General features: G+C 33.8%; 2 protein-coding genes across 5 annotated transcripts; both read left to right on the plus strand.

The window, feature by feature from the left end:
* The first annotated feature begins 1,130 nt into the window (after window positions 1-1,130).
* On the plus strand, window positions 1,131-4,179 carry LOC107944035 (cytochrome P450 CYP749A22). Of its 4 annotated transcripts, none has more exons than XM_041088074.1 (6): window positions 1,131-1,591; window positions 1,718-1,936; window positions 2,022-2,245; window positions 2,662-2,894; window positions 3,033-3,411; window positions 3,491-4,179. In XM_041088074.1, the coding sequence occupies exons 1-6, from the start codon at window positions 1,588-1,590 to the stop codon at window positions 3,929-3,931; spliced, it is 1,500 nt and encodes a 499-aa protein (XP_040944008.1). In that variant the 5' UTR covers window positions 1,131-1,587; the 3' UTR covers window positions 3,932-4,179. The 4 variants fall into 4 exon arrangements, with proteins under 4 accessions (XP_040944008.1, XP_040944009.1, XP_040944011.1 ...); XM_041088077.1 differs by having other exon boundaries at window positions 1,309-1,591; window positions 1,768-1,936; window positions 1,997-2,245; XM_041088076.1 differs by having other exon boundaries at window positions 1,317-1,591; window positions 1,768-1,936.
* An 8,790-nt stretch (window positions 4,180-12,969) lies between these two features.
* Window positions 12,970-15,699, plus strand: LOC121214435 (cytochrome P450 CYP749A22). Its single transcript, XM_041088073.1, has 5 exons — window positions 12,970-13,264; window positions 13,351-13,574; window positions 13,978-14,210; window positions 14,348-14,726; window positions 14,806-15,699. The coding sequence occupies exons 1-5, from the start codon at window positions 12,991-12,993 to the stop codon at window positions 15,244-15,246; spliced, it is 1,551 nt and encodes a 516-aa protein (XP_040944007.1). The 5' UTR covers window positions 12,970-12,990; the 3' UTR covers window positions 15,247-15,699.
* The last annotated feature ends 617 nt before the right edge of the window (window positions 15,700-16,316 follow it).

Here is a 16,316-nt window from a genome sequence, read left to right on the forward strand (position 1 = left end):
TTGCTTGGTTTTACAACCAAAATTCTCAAGGGAAGAACTTAGTGGTGAATGATTTAGATATTTAGATACAAAAGTGAGGTTGCTATACCGAGTTGTGATAGGACTTAAATAACTTGTTGTCTTGGGATTAAAAATAATGGATTTACTCATTAAGTTAGGTTCCATAGACATAGAAAAATCGATATGCATAAACAATCATTTGTGTTCTATTTTTTGTTGTTGTGTTCATCATAGTGGCATCAAAGGTTGCCATTACAACCATCACTTTGTCATCAATTACTCACTTTATTTTTTTAAGCAATTATCAACTACATGCGCCAAGAGAATGCTTGTTTCCAGTACTATTGATCAAAATTTTGTAGGAAGCATAATGACAAAAAAGGAAATGATTACAATCAACCCCTTATGTAACAATTCCATTTGTATGTTTGCATGTTATAAAAAGGTGGTTGTTATATACTACAACATGTTGTTATAAAAAGATAATTATTGTAAACCTAAAATAGAATTTACATTGCGAATTACTATCATATAAAGAAGGTGGGAATTATATTAAAAAAGGAAAGTAGAAACCAATTCAACAAAATTAAAAGATGTATAATAGGTGCATGCATTATTACCTTTATATTTTATTTTACATTTTTCACATGATTAATCGATATGAGTTTAAATTAAATTAATTAATTTATCATGTGTCATTAAATTCAAGTAATTAATTTATAAGATTATGATGTTCCAAATTTATAGTAGAATATTTAATTAGAGAACTTAATAGTTTATTGAATTGATATCTTTAATTCCACTCATTGAAGATTTTGTCATGTGAAATTTAAACATTTTATTAAAATAATATTTTATGATTGTTTATGATAAACTTAGGATTTTTAATAGTGTTTATATATGTATTATGTTAAGATACATAATGATAAAACTAGAGTTTGTGGTATGTTTTGAGATGATAGGCTTCACGATTATGTGATTTATTGTCCTTAGCTAATTCAAATATAGATTAATGAGGTTGGTTTAATATATGTTGTAGGGAACAACGAAAATGGGAAAAAATTAAATATTACCCTAAAACAAATTGATAATTAATATAGTTAAATTAAATCCATTTTGTTTTGCCAAATGAAAATCATTGGTTTAAAAGGTTTGAGAATTGAGGAACCTTTGCAAAACATAATGCGATATCATCACTGTTTATAGGAGCTGAGTATAAATATTCTCTTTTCATGTCTTTGTTGTTGGGTTTTTAGGTCTTTTTGTGACAATTATCATTCCTCTCATTTCAATATTTATGATAATAATACCTGTAAAGCACGTTGGTCATGTCTTATTTTTACTATTTATGTAAACATGATTCCCGTATAAACTATACTAAAATTTGTATTATTGTAGTACTTATTATTAAAGTTTCAGTCCTGTGACAATTGGTATATTGGACTGAGATTTGAAGCTACCAGTTGAGATGACAAAAGGAGTAGAAGAGCAGATTGAACCCAGAGAGACCCATGGGAGGGGCAGGAGCTATTTATATATTTTTGAGATGTTGATATCTTCCAGAGCCATTTATGACCACACACGATAATGGGTAAGATAGGGTCCTACCTGACTTATGGTTTATCTGTTTTGAAGGGGGAAATGGTTTTGTTTTAGAGAAGAAAAATGAATGCGTTGATGAAACTTCTAATTCTTGCTCCATGTTTCTTCTTCATAGCTTTAATAAAGTTACTTTACGATTACCTATGGATACCTCTCCGTATTCAGCATATGCTGAATTCACAGGGGATCAAAGGACCTCCTTACAGATTCATCCATGGCAACAACAAGGAAGTTACCAAAATGAAACAAAAAGCTTTAAGCAAATCTGTGGGCTTGACAGATGATCTATTTCCCAAAGTACATCCACATTTTTACACCTGGACCAACAGATATGGTAAGATCCGTGCCTGTTCTTTCACTATGATTTATAACTTGTAGTTCTAAGAAAAGGTAGACCCTTTTTCTTTTCATGTTATTAGGGAAGAATTTTGTTTATTGGAACGGTGCTCGAGCTGAATTGGTGATTTCAGAGCCTGAATTAATCAAAGAGGTTCTGAAAAATAGTGAACAAATTTTTCAGAAAAAGCAGCTTTCAGATATCGGTATGAAGTTCTTGGGGAATGGACTTATATTCATTGAGGGGGAAAAATGGGCAAAGCATCGAAAGCTAGCCAATCACACTTTCCATGGGGAAAGCCTAAAGGTAAGTCTTCCAAATATATAAACTAGATGGAATTAATTTACAAGAATTATACATAGAATTCAATATTTTGGTAAAATTTTGCATTCTTAGCTAATTTATTATCGAAGTTGAAAAGTTTCGTGAAAAGTAATTTTGAAAAATTTGACAGCATTTACCACTTAAGATATCAATTTTAGATTTAATGTTGTAAAGTAAAAAATAATTCAGAGATTTAAAAAAGAAGTCATTTCATTGAAAAACTCTATTTTAACTTTTTGACTTAGATTAAAATCTAATTTGAAATAAAGTTTAGTTTGAAAATTTGTTTGTTTGCGAATTTTTCTAAGTTGAAATCATGATTTTGTGTTGAAAAGTGTTTTTCAGACTCCAATTATATATGTCACTACTACTTACATATTGGAGGATTGTTTGCGCAGAACATGACTCCAGCAATAATTGTTAGTGTTGAAACAATGCTAGAAAAGTGGAATGGCCAAGAAGGCAAAGAGATTGAAGTGTACCAAGAATTTAGGTTATTAACTTCAGAAGTGATTTCCAGAACAGCATTTGGTAGCAGTTACTTAGAAGGGGAGAAGATTTTTGCCATGTTAGACAAGTCGACAATAATTGTGAGTCAAAATCTTTCTAAGACTAGAATTCCTTTGATCAGGTATCTTCCCTCTAAGCTTAATTAATCCCAACTTTTACCTTGATTTCAAGTAGCTTTTGAATGCAACTTTTAGACTTTCATTCCCCCTGGATTTGGTTTTCTCCTTATATATGGCTGACCATGGTTTGCATTTTGCAGCAAGTTATGGAAATCTGCTGATTTGCTAGAGTCTGAAAAACTTGCAAAAGAAATACAAGATCGTCTGATGAAGATTGTTAAGAAAAGAGAAGACAAAGCTGTGAATGGAGAAGTCCATAGCTTCGGCAATGATTTTCTTGGATTACTTCTAAATGTCTATCATGATTCGGATGAGAAAAACAGGATTTCATTGGAAGACTTGGTAGCTGAATGCAAAACATTCTATTTTGCTGGACAAGAAACTGTTAATTCCTTACTTGCATGGATAGTCTTGCATTTGGCAATCCATGGAGATTGGCAAGAAAAAGCGAGAAGAGAGGTGGTTGACATATTTGGTAACCAAAATCCACATCTCGAAGGCATCGCCAAACTCAAAATAGTAAGAGAACTATCTAACTGGGAATTCAAATAGCCATCGACATGATGTAATCTGACATATTTTTCTATTTTCCAAACAGATGACCATGATCATCAATGAAACTCTAAGATTGTATGGTCCAACAGGTGTCCTCCAAAGAACAGTTACAAGAGAAATTCAGTTGGGAAAGCTACTCTTGCCTGCTAATATAGATATTCTGCCTTTAAATATTGGACTTCACCGTGACCCTCACTTTTGGGGAAATGTTGTGCATCATTTTAAACCTGAGAGATTCGCTGAAGGGATTGCCAAAGCTACCAATTACACCGCGGCTGCCTTTTTCCCCTTCGGATTAGGACCTCGATCTTGTGTTGGTATGACATTTGCAATGATAGAAACCAAGATTGCTCTCTCCATGATTCTACAACGCTACACCATTACCCTTTCCCCTGCCTATGTCCACTCTCCAATACTTATTCTCACCCTTCGACCCCAAAATGGAATTCAAGTAATACTTGAGCCGATACATAGTAATGCTTGAAGTACATAGCCGTTAAGAAGGTTTAACATGGTTCGTGTATTGAACTTTTAAGAGATGATATTTAATATGTTTAAAGGTTCTAGCATTTATCACAAAGACAAACGACTCGTGGCCATGTTTAATTTTCATCTATCGTGCAATGTTGATGAGAAGATATTATTTACTCATTAGTTGGGTTATGAATTTCACTATTTTGAATAATGTTACATACTATAGAAGTTGTATATCCAATGCACCAACTTTCGGTAGTTCTTTATCTTTTTGAACTTAGCCTTTCACTTGCATCAAAGTATACGAGTCATGCATGTATAGTCCATCATCCACTCAAGATTAAGGTATATCACACTATGAACATCAAAAGTAAATAGATTAAGGTATATCACACTATGAACATCAAAAGTAAATAGATTCATAAATGGATTTAGAATCTATTCTACTTGGGTCTTATCTGATGTACTGTTAGTCCAGTCAATCACATCTATGTCTCTCTCTTTTAGGAGTCATTTGTTCCATTCGAGACAAAACATTTCCACAATTGGGCTTGATAGACGACATATTAGTTTTTCAATCGATTTGCTCATTTTCGATTAGACTAAGGACATATTTAGGTTTATTTATTAATACAAGCTATCTTTCCATATCTAATTCAAATATAGATTAATGAGATTGGTTTAATATATGTTGTAGGGAACAACGAAAATGGGGAAAAATTAAATATTACCCTAAAACAAATTGATAATTAATATAGTTAAATTAAATCCATTTTGTTTTGGCAAATGAAAACCATTGGTTTAAAAGGTTTGAGAATTGAGGAACCTTTGCAAAACATAATGCGATATCATCACTAAAACACTGTTTATAGGAGCTGAGAATAAATATTCTCTTTTCATGTCTTTGTTGCTGGGTTTTTTAGGTCTTTTTGTAACAATTATCATTCCTCTCATTTCAATATTTATGATAACAATACCTGTAAAGCATGTTCGTCATGTCTTATTTTTACTATTTATGTAAACATGATTCCGGTATAAACTATACTAAAATTTGTACTATTGTAGTACTTATTATTAAAGTTAAGAAATTATTTAAGGTCGTGCGATTTATAAAATTAAAGTTCTAGTCCCGTAATAATTGGTATCGAACTAAGATTTGAAGCTACCAGTTGAGATGAGGAAAGGAGTAGAAGAGCAGATTGAATCCAGAGAGACCCATGGGAGGGGCAGGAGCTATTTATATATTTTTGAGATGTTGATATCTTCAGGAGCCTTTTATGACCACACACGATAATGGGAAAGATAGGGTCCTACCTGACTTTTGGTTTATCTGTTTTGAAGGGGAAAATGGTTCTGGTTTAGAGAAGAAAAATGAATGCGTTGATGAAGCTTCTAATTCTTGCTCCATGTTGTTTCTTCTTCATAGCTTTAATAAAGTTACTTTATGATTACCTATGGATACCTCTCTATATTCAGCATATGCTGAATTTAGAGGTGATCATGAGTTGGGCGGTCTCGCCCAGCCTGACGGCCCACCTGAAAAATGAGAGGGTTTGGGTAAAAAAAGAGGTCCATTTAAAAAATGGGCCGAGCCTCAGGTAAAACTTTTTTGGCCCCGGCCCAACCCAAAATATATATTAAATATATTTTTTTATTTTTAATCAAATATACTTTTTAATCATATATTTATTAAATATATACTTTTTTGGTGTTGTAAAATTTAAAATGGGCCAGGCCGGGCCGGGTAGGGCTTAGCAATTTTTTTTGGGTCGAGCTTGGACAAATTTTTAGACCCATATCTTGGGCCGGATCGGGCCTGAACTTAGAAAACGGGCCTAAAATTTTATCTGGGGCCGGTCCTGCCCGGCCCATGATCATCTCTAGCTAAATTCACAGGGGATCAGAGGACCTCCTTATAGATTCATCCATGGCAACAACAAGGAAGTTATACTTTAATTATTATTATTTAATTAATTATTATTGGTCTAGTAGTCAAACCGATTGAATAAGAAATCAATAGTTTTATCTTTTAACTGATACTGTGAGATTGTAGCACATCATCACCTAAAAATTTATATAATTTTTTTAATTTTCAAGTGATACATATGATCATGTCACATCATCAAACTTTTAAAATTTTCATGTTCAAAGATTAAAATAGACCTAATTATTAAATTCAAATGACAAAGTGGGCCGAAAAAATCCTTAGCCAATAATAGAAAAAATATATTATTTAAAAAAATAAAAATATTAAAGAAGACCCACGTGGTGATATTTCTCTTTTTCCATAGTTCCCGACAATATTGTTGCCGTCTATATCCAGCCAAATTTGTTTTCTAATATTTGGCAACTTTTACTTGCAAGACAACGATGAAAAACACTTAAATAATTAGTTCAGTCCTCCTCAATAATGGGAGAATGTTTTTCAAGAAGTAGAAATGCAAAAATAGCTTCAAAATCTACTCTTATTAAAAAAAGAAAACAAGAAAGATTTTATTATCTTTTGTCCATTTAATTCATCCACTATTTATAATTAAATAATTAAATTTCAATTGATAATACCAATTCCTTCAACTCAATCATGTGTTGTTGTTTTTTTTTTAAAAAAAAACTTAGAATGAAAATATAAATGTATATATCGATTTTCATTCTATCTTCTTAAAATAGATTTGAAGAATCTTACAATTCGAGAATTAATATTTTCATTTGCTTATTTGACTTTCCACGTGTATGTATTAGATAGATGAGTATGATTTTTTATTTCGTAAGTGCCAAATAAATATTACTTTAACAAAGGTTTTTTTTTTTTATTACAATGTTATGAATTGAATTTCAAAAGTGCAAAAGATACAGGGAGTGAAAGCATAGTTAGACCTAAAAGAAACTAAGAAGTTAGTTGTTATTGAGAAACGTCCTAAATCCACTATATAAAAACAAAAGGACCATCTGGATTCAGTGTTAAGAGAAGAAACATGAGTGCTTTGATGGAGCTTGTGATACAGCATATGCTGAATTCATAAGGAATCAAAGGACCTCTTTACACATTCATCCACGGCAACAACAAGCAAATTACCTAAATGAAAAAGAAAGCATTAAACAATCCTGGCGTTGCAGTGGAACAGATTAAAGCTACAAATTATGGCGGATCTTATCTTCCTGAAGTTGTAGTGGAGCAGATTAGAGCTACCAGCCTTATCTCCCTGAAGTTACAGCGGAGCAGACTGAAGATAGCGAATCTTATTTCCCTAGCGTTGCAGTGGAACAGATTAAAGCTACAAGTTATGGCGGATCTTATCTTCCTAAAGTTGCAATGGAGCAAATTGAAGCCACCAGCCTTATCTCATTGAAGTTCCAGCGGTATAGATCAAAGCTACAAGTCTCTTCTCCCTAAAATTACATTGGAGCAGATCAAAACTCCAATTCCTATACCCCTGAAGATGCGATGAAATGGAATGAGGCTACTTGAAAGAAAGAAGCACCATAAAGTCAAGATTCGGCAAGACCAGGAAAAATTAGCCTCTTTAAAGTCTTTGCACCATTCTCGTTACACGAGAATGAGCAAAGAGGGACAGTTGTAATAGGCCAATTTTGGCCCAGGCCCAAAACCAAATAAATAAAACCAAAACAAATAAAATAGTCCAAGTCCAAAATATTTACAAACCAAATAATAAGCCCAAACTTACACTACCCAATTATAGCCCAAATGCAATGAAAACCCTCATGGCCCAACAGCCCAAAAATTAAACCATTTTCAGAAGTAAAAAAAGAAAACCCTAGGTGCGCCACACCTAGGTCCGCCTCCAGCGGTCGCCCCAGCCACGCGTCCCCTCCACGTGACCACCATACGGCCTCTGTACCTACAAGGACGAAAAGTAGAAAACAGCAATGAAAAAGAAAAAAAACCAAAAGAATATTTTGTAATATTCAGCTATATAAAGCCGAAAAAAATGATGTGATGGTCTTCTTTTTTTACAGAGATTAATACAAAAAGAAAAAGAATCAACAACATTTCATTAGAGGTAGTCTGTTCTTTTTATTTTTGTTTATTTTTTTCTAAAAAATAAAAAAGAGGAAAATAAAAGAAAAAAAACATACCTTTTTTCGTCGGGGAGGAGAGGTTCACCGATTCCGATGAAAATCGGTGTTTTTGGGCTTAGGGGAGTTGAAAGACCCAAAAAAGGGTTCTTTTTATTTTTTTTGGCCACCGCAGACGGTGGCGCCGTTGCCAGCGATCGGCGGTCAACATGGTGGCCAATGACCGGAGTCCAATCGGCGTTGGAAAGAATGAGAGAGCTCTATCAATTTTTTTAAAAAAAAAGAAGTTAGAATGATTTTTTTAAAAAAATCTTGGTATTTATAGGCCATGTAATACGGTGCCGTTTAGGGCTGATTCTTATAGCCCTAAAACAACACCGTTTTGGCCTTAGTCCCTCTGAATCCGCGCGTCAACCAAACCCAAGGGGAGGATCCGCGTGTTTTGCTTCAACGGGCTATTTGCGTGAATAGTCCATTCACTTTCATGATGCAATTCAATCAAGTCCCACCTTATTTTCTTTTTTTAAATTTCACCCTGTAATTTCCGTGTCATTTTATTTTGACCCACTTTGCAACGCTGCATATAAGGACCAGGGATATTTCCTCAATCAGTCTTCGTTGTTTTTCGCGCGTTACATTTGGGCCCTTATTGGGCTTTTATTATTTAAAATCCATACATTTTAATCTCATTTAGTTTTAATTAAACCCTTTGTTTACTTAACTTCACCATTTTAAGCATTTTTTTATATTTTTTATTTCATTATTATCAGACTGTTTTTTAATATCATTATTGTTATTATTATTATCATTATTATCATTATTATCATTATTATTAATGTTATAATTATTACTATTATTTTATGTTTGTTATTATTTCATTTATTTGTATATATTTTATTTCAAATTATGTCTTTAATTTTCTGTTTATGTTTTAATTTGGTTCTTTACTTTCAATATTTTCACAAGGGAAAAATACAAATAAAAGCCCTTTTTTAAAAAAATTACTGAAATGGGCCAGGTAAAAAATTAATTACCGGAATGACCCTATTTCCTCGAAAACGCGTCCACGTCAGCGCATTGTCAGGTGAGGAAGCAGGAAAATGCTCCATTAAGGGCACGCTTTCTATCCACGTGGGAGCATTTTGCCCGTGTCTTTTACTATGGTTAGGGTTTTGGGGTTTTGGGTTTTTAGTTTAGGGTTTAGTGTTAGTGTTTTTAAGTTTTTAAGTTTAGGGTTTTTAAAATAAATAAATAAGGGATTAGGGTTTAGGGTTTAGGGTTTAGGGTTTCTTAATTAAATTGATTATAAAATTTTCAAAATTGGATTAGGTTTCGTGTTTATGGTTTTTAAAGAAAAAATCAATTAAATTAGGGTTTAGGGTTTGAGTAATTTAATTAAAAAAATTTACAAATTAGATTAGGGTTTAGTGTTAAGGGGTTTTAAGGAAAAATCAAAGAACTTAAGGTTTAGGGTTACTTGAGTAAATTAATTATAAATTTTAAAAAAAATAGATTAGGGTTTATGGTTTAAGGTTTTTAAGGAAAAACTCAATTAAATTAGGGTTTGGGGTTTAGGGTTACTTAATTAAATTATTTGTTAATTTAAAAAAGCTCCTACGTGGACGCTCTTTTGCTACAGTAACTCCTAAAAAAATAATTTCGAGAAGACTTTTCTGAGCAAATAGTGTCAAAAACGCTTTAAGCAGGATGCATTGTCAGTAAAAGTACTGAAAGAAGCTCTCACGTGGACGCGCTTTTGCTACAACAGCTCTTGGAAAAATAATTTCGAGTAGACTTTTCTAAGCAAATAGTGTCAAAAACGCTTTAAGCAAGATGCTTTGTCAACAAAAGTACTGAAAAAAGCTCCCACGTGGACGCACTTTTGCTACAGTAGCTCCTGAAAAAATAATTTTGAGTAGACGTTTTTGAGCAAATAGTGTCAAAAACACTTTAAGCAGGATGCTTTGTCAGAAAAAGTACTGCAAGAAGCTCCCACGTGAACGCGCTTTTGCTACAATAGCTCATGTTTGGCCTGAGGCTATAAATGAGGAAAATTTTTTTCTCAAATTGCATAAGTTATAGCAAAAAAAATTTAGAGAGGCTAAGAAGGATAGAAATTGAATATGAGTGAACATATTAGTGCTATTATTTACTATGATGGTGAGGTTCGTCACACTAAGAACGGTGTTATTTTTTTATCGGAGAATACAGTGTGACTGATTTTTAACCAGAACATAGATTTGACAAAACTTCATAAAATAATTAGGCGTAAAATATTCAGAACGACACCAATGAAAGTTCTGTCTATTACGTATCAATTTTGTTCTTCTGTTGATCCGGTGACATATGACTCGTTCGACATAAAAGGTGCTTGTAGCTTGGAGGCAATGGTGTAGAATTATCTCGCTAGTGGAGCACCCTATATTGAGTTATATGAACAATTTACATCACCAAATGATGCACTTGTGACTGTTGTTCGAGAGGTATCACGAACCTTGCCCGACACTCGGTTAATGGGTTACAAGACACGGAACAGCTCATGTTTGGTAGCGGTATGGAATACACATCCCCTGCACGACACTTTGTTAGTGGATGGGACATGCACCTCGGTGGGTCGATGTTTGATGTTGGAAATACGTACTGGGGAACGGCATCAACTTCTAGTGGTTGGCAATCTACATCCAATTGGGAACGTTATGAAACGCTTAGAAGAAGGGATGATGTACTCCCTACGATGTCCACCGGTGAGAGGACCTCGTACGTTGCAGATGATGGTGGGTTAGAAGATGACTCCGATGTGGGAATGTATATGGGTGGTCCACTCGAAGACATAAAAATGGAAAGCGAAACCGTGCCCATGACTGCAATAGTGATAGGCAACCTTCGATTTTTGCTTTATTCGGTCGCGTCGCCCTGCACATCTCCCGGTACAATGTTGCCAACACGGCAGACCCCCAATTAAATTCATCAGCTGCTCTAAAATCAATGAGTTTTAGCAGCCATCTCAGATGTACAAGGTGCCGTGACAAGATCGGCACAAGATAACCTCCAATTATCTGAAGAATTATGCCCGAGCATATCGGATTCTTTTTAGTTCGATAGAATCATCATCCGACTCTGAGCATGTGTCTCATAACCAACCCATCTCGATCCGACCTCCATTAATATTATCCGAAATAGCGCTCAAAAGCTTGTAGCATACCGCTCCCCAATCACCAGATTGAACAGACCCAGTGACTGCGTACCCATCCACCGATAATCCCAATTGCAAATTTACGTCTTCCAAAGTGATAGTACACTCTCCAAATGGAAGATGGAATGTGTGCGTCTCGGGTCTCCACCTCTCAATCAACGCACTGATGAGTTTCGGGTCCAACTTGCATCCCAGCCTACCGTCGCCACGTGCCAAAAACCTGCTTCCCGCTGGTAATTCTCTACCAACGGTGATGGAGGACCATGCATATTACGGATATAGCATTACAATATCCGATCTACAGACTTTTATAAGAAATAATAAAATAAAAATTATTTAAAATTACATAAATCAAAAAAATCATAAATAATATTTAAAAATTAAATTTAACACTTACCATTTTTATTTGTTCGACGGATATGTGCTTGTTATCGAGACTAATTAATTCTCCAGCCATTGCTAACACGATCAAATTTTTATGATTTAAAAAAATTCAAAAAAAATAAAATTAAAGCTTTTTTTAAGAGAAATATGAGAGAAATTTGAGAGGAATTTGAGAGAATATTAGAGAGAAATTGAGAGAAAGGATTTAGGTTTGAAAAAAATGAAAGGGGGTTTTTATATATATATATTTTTTTTTACCATTGGGGGGTCACCAACGGTAAAAAAAGTAGTCGTTGCTACTGTTCACGCATGGGCAAAATGCTTCCTAGAGGAAGCGTTTTCCTGCCTCGTCACTTGACAACACGCTGACGCGGACGCGTTTTCGGGAAATTGAGTCATTGCGGTAATTAATTTTTTACCGGACCCATTTCAGTCATTTTAAAAAAATTGTGCTTTTAATTATTGGTATTTTTTAGTTGGTATTGTCCTTTTATATGCATGCTTTGATCTTCTTACCATTGTTATTCTTTTTTTATTAATGTTAAAATAGTGTATGTTATATGATTTTCGTAAATTGATGTTATTATATTCATTATGTTAATGTAACATTTTATTCATATAGTGTTTCAAATATCGCATATTTTTTTATCCAAATTTGTAAAAATATAGAATTTTAAAAACAAAGATAATATTTCGTATTTTTGGAATTCGAGAAGTCGTTCCCTAACTTACGGGGTTTCGATTTTCTGATAAATCCGAATATACGAACCACTTTAGAAAAAACACATTTTTTAAAATAATCTCGAGATTAATAAAAGACCGTGTTCTAACTTACAGAATATGGTCTTTTCTAAAACCGAGATAATCGAATATCTTTCAAATAAGTAAATTTTTTGGCATTTAATCTCGTATCGAGAAATTAAGACTTTGTGTACTAACTTACGGGACGTAATTCTCTGTTTCGATTAACGTAAAATATGTTTATTTTCTCGAAAATTTTCAACATTTTAACAAATGATCGTATTTTAAATCTCTTCAAAATTTCTAATTTTCGACACTGAGACACTAATCAACTAGATACCAATTTTGGGCGTATCGAGGGTGCTAACCCTTCCTCGTGCGTAACCGACTCTCGAACCCATTTTCTGGATTTTGTAGATAAAAATTATCGTTTTAGTAAATCTAAACTTTTATTAAAATTATTAAATTATGAGGTGATCCGATCACACCTACATAAAAAGGATTGGTGACGACTCTCGTTTTTTTTTAATTTTCAAAATAAAAGTCTACCTTGTTTGAAAAAATGGTTTCGACTTTTGACTTTTATAATATTAGTCTCTCACGTATACGGCCAACGCACTCTGAACGTACGACGCACCCATTTACGTCATTGCAAACGCAATTTTGGTCCTTATGCTATAATAAAGGGGGAAATGGTTCTGGTTTAGAGAAGAAAAATGAATGCGTTGATGAAGCTTCTAATTCTTGCTCCATGTTGTTTCTTCTTCATAGCTTTAATAAAGTTACTTTATGATTACCTATGGATACCTCTCCGTATTCAGCATATGCTGAATTCACAGGGGATCAAAGGACCTCCTTACAGATTCATCCATGGCAACAACAAGGAAGTTACCAAAATGAAACAAAATGCTTTAAGTAAATCTGTGGGCCTGACAGATGATTTATTTCCCAAAGTACTGCCACATATTTACACCTGGACTAACAGATATGGTAAGATCCATGCTTTTTTTTTTCACTATGATTTATAACTTGTAGTTCTAAGAAAAGGTAGACCCTTTTTCTTTTCATGTTATTAGGGAAGAATTTTGTTTATTGGAACGGTGCTCGAGCTGAATTGGTGATTTCAGAGCCTGAATTAATCAAAGAGGTTCTGAAAAATAGTGAACAAATTTTTCAGAAAAAGAAACTTTCAGATATTGGTAGGAAGTTCTTGGGGAATGGTCTTATATTCATTGAGGGGCAAAAATGGGCAAAGCATCGAAAGCTGGCCAATCACACTTTCCATGGGGAAAGCCTAAAAGTAAGTCTTCCAAATATATAAACCAGGTGTAATTAATTTACAACAATTATACATAGACTACAATATTTTGGTAAATTTTTGTATTGTTAGCTAAGGGACGTTGAAAAAGTGTAGTAAAAACATACTTTTGAAAATTTTAACACCGTTTACTACTTAGGAGGTCAATTTTAAACTTGATGCTGTAAAATAAAAGATTGAATCAGAGATTTAAAAAAAGTAATTTAAGCACTCTTTTAGCTTTTTGACTTGGATTAAAATCTGGTTTGAAATAAAATCTAGTTTGAAAAGGTGTTTATTTGTCAAATTTTTTAATTTAAAATCATGATTTTGTGTTAAAACGTGTTTTTCAGACTCCAATTATATATGTCACTACTACTTACATATTGGAGGATTGTTTGGGCAGAACATGACTCCAGCAATAATTGCTAGTGTTGAAACAATGCTAGAAAAGTGGAAAGGCCAAGAAGGCAAAGAGATTGAAGTGTACCAAGAATTTAAGTTATTAACTTCAGAAGTGATTTCCAGAACAGCATTTGGTAGCAATTACATGGAAGGGGAGAAGATATTTGCCATCTTGAGCAAGTTGGCAGTAATTATGAGTCGAAATGTTTCCACGACTAGAATTCCTTTGATCAGGTATCTTCCCTCTAAGCTTAATTAATCCCAACTTTTACCTTGATTTCAACTAGCTTTTGAATGCAACTTTTAGACTTTCATTCCCCATGGATTTGGTTTTCTCCTTATATATAGCTGACCCTGGTTTGCTTTTGCAGCAAGTTGTGGAAATCTGCTGATTTGCTAGAGTCTGAAAAACTTTCAAAAGAAATAAAAGATCGTGTGATGAAGATTGTTAAGAAAAGAGAAGACAAAGTTGTGAATGGAGAAGTCAATAGCTTCCGCAGTGATTTTCTTGAATTACTTCTAAATGCCTATCATGATTCGGATGCGAAAAACAGGCTTTCATTGGAAGACGTGGTAGCTGAATGCAAAACATTCTATTTTGCTGGACAAGACACTGTTAATTCCTTACTTGCATGGATAGTCTTGCATTCGGCAATCCTTGGAGATTGGCAAGAAAAAGCGAGAAGAGAGTTGGTTGACATATTTGGTAACCAAAATCCACATCTCGAAGGCATCGCCAAACTCAAAATAGTAAGAAAACTATCTAACTGGGAATTCAAATAGCCATCGACATGATGTAATCTGACATATTTTTCTATTTTCCAAACAGATGACCATGATCATCAATGAAACTCTAAGATTGTATGGTCCAACAAGTGTCCTCCAAAGAACAGTTACAAGAGAAATTCAGTTGGGAAAGCTACTCTTGCCTGCTAATATAGATATTCTGCCTTTAAATATTGGACTTCACCGTGACCCTCACTTTTGGGGAAATGATGTGCATCATTTTAAACCTGAGAGATTCGCTGAAGGGATTGCCAAAGCTACCAATTACACCGCGGCTGCCTTTTTCCCCTTCGGATTAGGACCTCGATCTTGTGTTGGTATGACATTTGCAATGATAGAAACCAAGATTGCTCTCTCCATGATTCTACAACGCTACACCATTACCCTTTCCCCTGCCTATGTCCACTCTCCAGTACTTATTCTTACCCTTCAACCCCAAAATGGAATTCAAGTAATACTTGAGCCGATACATAGTAATGCTTGAAGTACATAGCCGTTAAGAACTAGAGGTTTAACATGGTTCGTGAATTCTACTTTTAAGAGATGATATTTAATATGTTTAAAGGTTCTAGCATTTATCACAAAGACAAACGACTCGTGGTCATGTTTACTTTTCATCTATCATGCAATGTCGATGAGAAGATACCATTTACCAATTAGTTGGGTTATGAATTCTACTATTTTGAATGATGTTACATACTATAGAAGTTGTGTATCCAGTGCACCAACTTTTAATGGTTCTTTATCTTAGCCTTTTACTTGCATCAAAGTATACGAGCCATGCATGCATAGTCCATCATCCACTCAAGATTAAGGTATATCACACTATGAACATCACAAGTAAATAGATCCATAAATGGATTTAGAATCTATTCTCCTTGGGTCTTATCTGATGTACTGTCAGTCCAGTCAATCACATCTATGTTTTTATCTTTTAGGAGTCATCTGTTCCATTTGAGACAAAGCTTCTCCACAATTGGGCTTGATAGACGACATATTAGTTTCTCAATCGATTTGCTTATTTTCAATTAGACTAAGGACATATTTAGGTTTATCTACTAATACAAGCTATCTTTTCATATCACGATCTGACCACGTGATACCGCTTAGTATTAATTTAAACATTAGATAACCAATGAGTCAACATTTGCTTCCATTTTGCTTTGCATGCAAAAACATTGAGGACAATATCCAAAGGGTATTACTTTAATTAATAGATATTATTAAACCAATTTGTTTGAAAAATACAATTATATAAAACGAACATAGTACACTTAGTGTACCAGATCCAACAGTGGCCACTACAGCTAGCATTGCCATTATAAGCAACATAACTTGACATTTTTGGAGTTGAAATCTTTTCAGCAAAATCAGTTGGGCAACGACTTAGATGATTTTGTGGACATGTGTTGGCTCATATTTGAAGATCCATTTTGTGGAATCAATCTTTGAATATTAAATCAATCTGAATCAAGCAAATTGGATCACTTATTTTGTGGAGATTGGCTTGACTTATTTGAAAATTTATTTTCGAAATCTTTGATTTATTCTTGA

This window comes from Gossypium hirsutum, chromosome D02 (genome assembly GCF_007990345.1).
Source record: "Gossypium hirsutum isolate 1008001.06 chromosome D02, Gossypium_hirsutum_v2.1, whole genome shotgun sequence".
In the NCBI taxonomy this organism is placed as follows: Eukaryota; Viridiplantae; Streptophyta; class Magnoliopsida; order Malvales; family Malvaceae; genus Gossypium; species Gossypium hirsutum.